The 7,822-nt window shown below is 36.4% G+C and overlaps 1 protein-coding gene across 1 annotated transcript in view; it reads right to left on the bottom strand.

Moving 5' to 3' along the window:
• Positions 1–1,955: 1,955 nt before the first annotated feature.
• TM9SF2 (transmembrane 9 superfamily member 2) overlaps positions 1,956–7,822 on the bottom strand; it is a gene marked incomplete at its 5' end in the record, with an annotated part of 23,053 nt that continues 17,186 nt past the window's right edge. The window contains 3 exons of the mRNA XM_010142270.1: positions 1,956–2,630; positions 6,679–6,850; positions 7,472–7,583. Coding sequence (XP_010140572.1) covers positions 2,563–2,630; positions 6,679–6,850; positions 7,472–7,583 — 352 coding nt within the window. The remainder of the gene's footprint in view (positions 2,631–6,678; positions 6,851–7,471; positions 7,584–7,822) is intronic.

Here is a 7,822-nt window from a genome sequence, read left to right as displayed (position 1 = left end):
CATCGTTGCTAGACTCTCAAGAACTAGTTTTTAAATTGTTGGCAAGCCACCAAAAAACTGACATTGAAGTGTTACATTTTGTCTAAATTTGCTCAGTCTTCACGCAGTACAGCAATTTGTTCCTACCTCTTAACCTTCCTATTAATTTACACTTTCTCAGACATGTGTGCAGTAAGTGCATTTTAAGAAAATACCTGGTGGTACAGAAACATTTTGGAAGAGGCCAGTATTTTTAAAGCTTAGCCAGGCCTCCCAAGAGATCTCCAGAACAAGTATAGTACACAATAGAACATCCAGATGCCCTGACACACACCAGAAGCCTAAACACTAGAAAAAATTTAAAATTATCAGAAGCAATAATGGGTTTCAAGGGAGAGGACAATTTTAGAATAGCTCTTCTTTAAAATCTGTGATGTATTTCTGGACTGTTTCAAGTCCTGCACACTGAAACCTCAACATTTCCAATTCCAAAACAGCTGCAATTAGTACAAGGTGGGGCTGCTTGAAAAATTACATATGCACTAAGTTCACATTCCAGAAGATAACGACACATTTGACAAACTGCCTTTAAAAGTGAAAATAAGATACTTGAGAAGCTGCCATGACTTGTCAACTGGTCTGTAGAAAAAATAAGATAATACATAGAGACATCAGTTTCAAATCCATATACATACCACAGTGGCTGCATCTCAATTCTACTAACCTGAGTTTTAAACAGCACTGTAAATGCATCACAAAGATCTGTTTTCATACCACTACACTGAAATTCTCGAGCACCTGTTATATTAATATTTCAGTAACAGACAACTGACTCACATTTCTCAAACTAAGCATTCCATTTTGTAATAACTACTGATGATTTTGAGCAGTGACTATATATACTGTAGGTGACCAGGGATATTAAGAATATTAAATTTTAAACTTAAAATTTTAATCAAGAGCTCACTGCATTAGTAAAGAACAAATGCTTACCACACTCACCCTTTTCCTGTTTTGAACATAAACCATGGAAGATTTATCTGAAATCAGCATTTCCTAGTGACTGCATGCAGGGAGGGGCACAAAAACAAAACAAAACCAAACAAAAACAAAACATCCAAGCAGAGCTGTGGTTGGGGACAGGCAAAGCATGAGAGTGGTGTGGTTCACCTGGGCGGGTTCTGGAGCATAGCAGCTGAGGAAATGCCACCTGAAGCCCTTTTACATACCAACCTCCAGGAGGTTAATAATGACAAGTTACCTTAACCAAAGACATTTTTATTGGGTTCAATATTCAAGCATCGCTAGGTTAAGGTCTTTCAGGAAGTAAACTGGTAAGAATAAAGAACCCCAACCTTATGAATGGTAATTGGTACATGAAGTTTAATTTTAAATACAACTTTATCAGGCTTGTGAAAACACACCAGAAGCCTAGTTGTGTTGGAGTCCAAAATTACCGAGATACGAACAAAATACTCTATTTTCGAAAAAATCAAATATAGGTTTAAAGCTAGTCATCCAAAATTGGCGTCAGCCTCTTAATATAAGGCAAAAATAGTAACTGTCCTTTATTTTTTAACCTACATTAAGTACAAGCAGCAATAGTTGCCATATAGAAATCGCATCATTGAGATCTTTTAAAAGCAAGATCAGCACAGAATGCTGACTCATGGGTTGTAAAATCTTCTCAGAATACTAACAATTTCACAGCAATCTCTGAAAATGGGTTAAGGACTGGATTAATGCTGCAGAGTGGTTTCGTTAAATGTGTGTATCGTTAAATTCTCATGCGCCACAATCACATTCCCGTGTTATAGCCACGTACCGTAAATAACGTTTCTTGCAGATCTTAAGGAGTGTCAATATACATTAAAGCGTAGAAAACGCCATAAAATATTCTCTGCAATCCTGAAGCATCCATCTTCAATATAATTGTGTTTACATATTTTTATGAATATGTAATAAGCCACTGAAGAATTTTTACAATATTTATTAGATTATGAATTTATAAATTCAAGGACTCAGAGGCACATAGTTTAAAAGGCCAAGAACACCAAATCTAATGAAGTCACAGAAATCAGAGTATTTATGGACATAACACCAGTAAAAAATAAAAATCACATCCAAACTAAAAGCAACACTTCTTAAGAGTCATCCTTCAAAGTTATCATAATAAAAAGTTCTCATTTCCCTCAAAGAAAAATAATTCATCCCACCTACCAAGCTAGAAAAACCTATTTACAGTTGGACTTTGATCAGAAGTATCGTTAAGTAGTGTAATACAGCCACTTCTACTCTGCCATTAGAATTTAACTTTTCTTTTAAAGTACAGTTGTATTTACAAACGCATAAATATTGTAACTCTGATCTTCATTAACATCTGAATGAAAACAGGTTGTTAAGTCACAATACAAACGTGTTAGTGGAAAAAGTGTTTGGGGCAGCTGCATAATTCAGTATCATTCTCAAAGAACAGGAAGCCAATACTTCTGGTAAAGCTCAGGTTCTTCAGCTAGACCAGGTCTTTAAGTTACATTAATGAAGATTAAACCTCTTCTGTGTTAATTCTTTACATTGGCTTCTTCAGTCAACTTTTACCACGCTGTATATTTTCGTTACAAACCAAAAGCATGCAAAGAATCCAATTGTCCCTAAAAAAAAGAGAAAAGTTACACATTAGGAATACTGACACAGGAGACATCAATTTCTAGCTGTAGTTCATAAATCAGGACATATGTATATGCAATCTGCTGCCTTTAGTCTTCAGCACATCCATCAGATCAGATAATGGAAAGTTACAGACAGTCCCCGATCTTTATAGGCATCAACTACTATATAAAGTATCTCATTATTTTCACAATCATAGAGCTGATCGCACACAAGAATCTTGTTTTAAGATGTTTCTGTGTTCTCCTTCCACATATCTGTGCTTTGGTGTTTCATTATTCCCCAGTCCAACTCCTTCGCATTGCTCCATTTCACCCTTCTTCAGTGCCTAGTCACACACACTTCACATGATCTGCTCAGCTGGTTGGAATGTTGTTGTTTTATTTAATAAACCAATTAGACTGACAGCATCTAAAGGAGTTCCCATTTCTTAGTTATACTTTAAAGTCTTTATTTCTGTGTAAATCAGGTTAATACAAATTTCAAGCCATAGCGTAGTTAGTATGCAACTTGTACTTCCTATTGAAAACAAGTGCTACATACCTCGAAAATAAACACCTCTGAAATACTTATGGCAGTTGAAAGGTATAAGCAAACTTGAACTGAAATGTGGGGATGAAGACTGTTGCCCTGATAACTTAAAAGCCTTTTTGCTGAAGAAAAACAGCTCCATCCCTTCTCTTTGTGCAACTCTAACAGAAGTTTTTAAATCAAAATATTCTTTTGAATGCAAAGGAATTAATACAGTTGGGCTTTGTTAATTTAACTGCATCGCTTCCAAATGCAGCCTCAATCGGAATGATGACGACTCAACAGCATCTCAGAACACCTGTGACAGGAACCTTTATTTCCCACAAAAACTAGGACAGGAATAAAGCCCTGAAGATTATCTGATTTTTGCCTGAGTACCTTCTAAAATCATAGCCTTAACTTATGCAAGAGCCAAGTAAGTTATTTAAAGAAAAAAACCAAAGAGCCTTTAGTTTAGATCTGATAGGAAGCAGAACGAAAGTTGTGTGCTAACTCATTCACTATACAAGCTTGGGAGGAACCATGAATGATATCACAGTAATTTTTTTTTCCCTTCACGCTTGCTAAACCACTGATGTTTAACTGACTCATTTACTATGATACGCAGTTGTGGTCCCAGCTGTGAATCAACGATTTGTCATGTAGCTCCCGGTATTTTGCCTGCTGAGTCTGATCAATGACCTGGAATGCAGTATGGATGCAAGTGCCTGAAGCATGTGTTACACTGACATAGCAGCAGGGCACCGTCAAAACTCTTCCTGATACTGACGATTTTTAACAGATGAGTAAGCAGCAGCAGAATAGGTTTGATACAACAATTATGATTTTCTCTTTTTAGCTTCTTTATCATCCTGACACAGGAAGTCAGTTGCCTTCAGGAGCAGTTTTTGCTAAATTGCTAATATGCTTTTTTGTTTAAGAAACTAGAGAACTGCCTGTCCCTTTACCCTGCCTCTAACTTCTTCTGTAAAACCGTATCTCAAAGCACTTCAGTAAATCTCACAGAACTCAACATATCTGCCTTTGAATGCATATCAACCTAAACGGACAAAATTATACGTAAATCTCAAATACGAGTATTCCCTCTAATTAAAGGATAATTTGCACTCAATCTTGTGGGAAGTAGATAAAAAAATTCGTTAAGCTTATGATGTTTCAAAGTTCTGTGTGGTTAACCACACGTATTCTCCTCTAATCTCAACATGTAAAATATCAAAAAATGAAAGTATACAAACTCTGACAGCTTAGTTTAAGCTGCACAGCGTAACTCATATCTTCAGTATCTCAGTTATGTACAAATGACTATCAGCGAAAGCATCTGAAGGGGTCCGAGAGTGAACCACCTCTTTTTTGCATGCTTGTGACCCCACCCTGAAAAGGACTCCCCAAATTTGCTGGCAGGCAATGCACCACCAACTGGTCAAAAGTGAACGTGTGAGCAAAGGAAAAGGGGGATGCGCTGGACACATCTTAATGCCTCTGGACAATGTCACATGACATGACTGACTTGGAAGAATAAGGGCAACAGACTGATATTATAGGGGTACCTTAGCTAAGCCAAGTCACAGCATGGAAAATTTAATGTAAATGCCCTTTATCTGGAATGTGTGACCTCCAGAATTACTGCATGCTCCCAAAGTAAACAAACTGAACAAAGGAGAGCGGGTAAACACAATTCTGGTTTGGCCAAAACTGTTTAATAGTAAAGGCAGACATGCTGAATATGTGTTGAAAAAGCTAGTGAGACTAAATTAATTGACCTCACACTTATGTAAGGCCCAACTACATTTTCATGCTACTTTGTAAGTTTGCACCGCATTTAAAATTGATCTACATACAGCAGTGCACGTACACTTCTACTTGAACAGCCGTGCATTCTTAAATTCTTTTGTTCAGCAAGGCTACTAGTAAACCCAGATTAGAAATAAAAGTTAAGGGAACGGCAAGGTGAGAAATAAGATGGAGCGAGAAAGGGAAGCAGAATCTCTGATCTACACATTCAGCATGGCTTGCTAACCAGTACACAAAATATAAATAGAAATTGAGATGATGCGTAAATTACAAAATATCCGCAAGCAATGCCAAAACATATTAGACTGACTTCAAAAGAAGGATGGAAGATAAAACTAACCACTTTTGGAACACAGCTTGACCACTTTTCAAAGAGATTATATAATATGGTTAAGTCCCATTCCCTCCTTTTAACAGGCAATGACCCAAGAAACACCTCGCGGGCTCTTGCTCCTGTTCATCATCATCTGCATTCAGTCATGGTGCACAAACAGCTTCAATATTTCTTCAGCTCAAGTGGCAGTGTCTTTGGAATTAATATTCTGTTACACTTAAAATGAACTCCATTCTCAAATGTCAGTTCTTTTCCCACTATTTTTTTGTTCTCGTATGTTAAGTGGAAATGAAAATTCTACTTGGAGTGAGATCTGTATTAAAAGCTACGATGACAAGCCATTTGTGTTCCAGGATGCCTCAGAACTTAGCCTGTATAGCTGTACACATAAATACGTATCAAAGCTTTAGGAATCACTAAAATTCATCATAAATGTGAAGCTTGAAATAATTTAAAGCATCAATCACTTCAAAATAGTTTCAAAAGTATTGCTCTGTAGGATGAAGTCCACATAGATTACATTCTGTTGGAACAGAATTTAGTATTTTGAAGATTTTTGAGGAGTTGGCGGTTGCTGCCTTCTTGCATGAGAGTTTGAAAGGAGACTTCTTGCATTTTCACTGCCATTCCTCCACCCCAAACAATGGATATCTGAAGATTCCTTCTTACTACTGAAGATGACAATGGAAGATTTTGTGATCTCATGTCACTTACTGAAGAGCAAATTGAAATACAGCACCTAAGACAGACACTTTTCCAAAAGCTCACAATAAAGTGAAGAAAGTTCTGACAAGACTGCATCAAAAAGAACAGTTAAGAAATTGTCTGCTTCCTGTGCTACTTCAATGCAATTAGGAGAGAAAGTAAAGAAATTCCAGAAGGGAGCAAGCAGAAAAAAAAAAAACAAACCAGAAAGCAGAATTCTCTGTCAATGTTTATTCCTCTCTCCTCCTTCCTCCTAGTCTACAAAAGCTGCAATTTTTTTTCCTTAATTGACGCTGTAACTTTTTACTTTTTTGTGTGTGATTTGAAGTGTGTTTCTCTAAAGACAACTAATTTAAAAAATTGAGTTTTTCACATGACTAACATAGGAATAAATTCTGGAGGGGTATTTATCACGTTTAAAGGTGTCATATTTGAAAACCTAATTATAGGCTACACCTCAAATTAGTAGTAGTTTTGCCTCATCCTCACATGACATCTTTCTTGAAACTTTGTGATCACAGAGTTGCAAAACACTACACAACTACCTAGCAAAATAATCAAAGACACACATAAATTTATAGTCCCATATCAAGATAAGTTATGCCAAGGATTCTGCAAGTGCAAAGCTAAAGGTAGACTCAAAATTTTAAATTAAGGTGCAATATACTTACCTGTGAAAAGGAAGAAGATCAAAACCATAATCATGGTATAACCGAAATATAAAATGGTGCTAGCTGTTCCTGTGATTTGCAGTTTAGAAAAAAAATAATGTATTGCATATATTAGGAAATAAACTGCAGTGAAACCACTAGTGAGAAACGAACGCCACTGCCAGTGATAGTCCTAGAAGGGGTGGAGAAAAAAAAATACGTATGAGTAATATTCTATACACCTCTAATGCACTGCCCCTATTACTGAATGCAGAGCTGATTTTTCTATCACCACCTCATCCAAAAGTAAGTTTTTATAGTTTTTATCTACAGAAAAAAGAATTATATATAATCAATACTGCTTTAACTACACCATTCACAATTAGAGATAAGAAACCTTAAGATCAATACAGAACAAGCAAAAATCTAAAAACCCAAATAAGGCAGACGTACTATTGCCAGCCACAGAGATTTTTTTTAAATGCAAGGTTGGGCATGCGTTTAACTGAACGAAGTTAATGGATTAGTTTACTGTCTTCGGAAGACAGGGACTTGGAGTCTAAAGATGAGATACCTGACGTAGCAGTACTAAGTGCAGTGTTTTAATATTTGTTATAATAGTAACAAATAGTGCCAAAAGTAGCCTGCTTCACTTCTGTGTCAGTTTTCAAATCAAGACATGGTATAAGGACATCTAGTAAAGCTGCTTATGCTGAGTTCTGGAATACTTATTTCCAATTGCAAAAGCCTTAACATTTTTTTGGAAGCATCCTTACAATACCATCAAGTATGAATTCTGGAGAATATGTCTTACCTCTGCACAGAGATGGAAGTAGCAGAGCAATATTGTGGCCTCAGAACATGTAATAACCAAAATAATAAACACCAGGAACAGGAAACCAAACATGTAATACATCTGGTGAGACCTATAAAAGGGAGTTAAAAAAAAAAAAATTAAACAGACACTGTGCTAATATTATTTCTTCATATCAGTAGTATCACCTTTACCCTACGTATTCTCCTTCTAATGGAGGTACTGTCAGTTGTGTGGCCATACAATAGGCTAATTTATTTTCTAACTGAAGAACAGGACCCTTGGCAGCTCAGTCTGAAAACAGTGAGAAAGCAAGCCCAAAGCATGGTCCTGGTTATGATTTTAGGGAAA

The sequence above is a fragment of the Buceros rhinoceros genome, unplaced genomic scaffold (assembly GCF_000710305.1).
Source record: "Buceros rhinoceros silvestris isolate BGI_N320 unplaced genomic scaffold, ASM71030v1 scaffold5238, whole genome shotgun sequence".
Taxonomy (NCBI): Eukaryota; Metazoa; Chordata; class Aves; order Bucerotiformes; family Bucerotidae; genus Buceros; species Buceros rhinoceros.
Note: the sequence above shows the minus strand (reverse complement) of the source record. Positions and strands in the feature narration are given on the sequence as shown.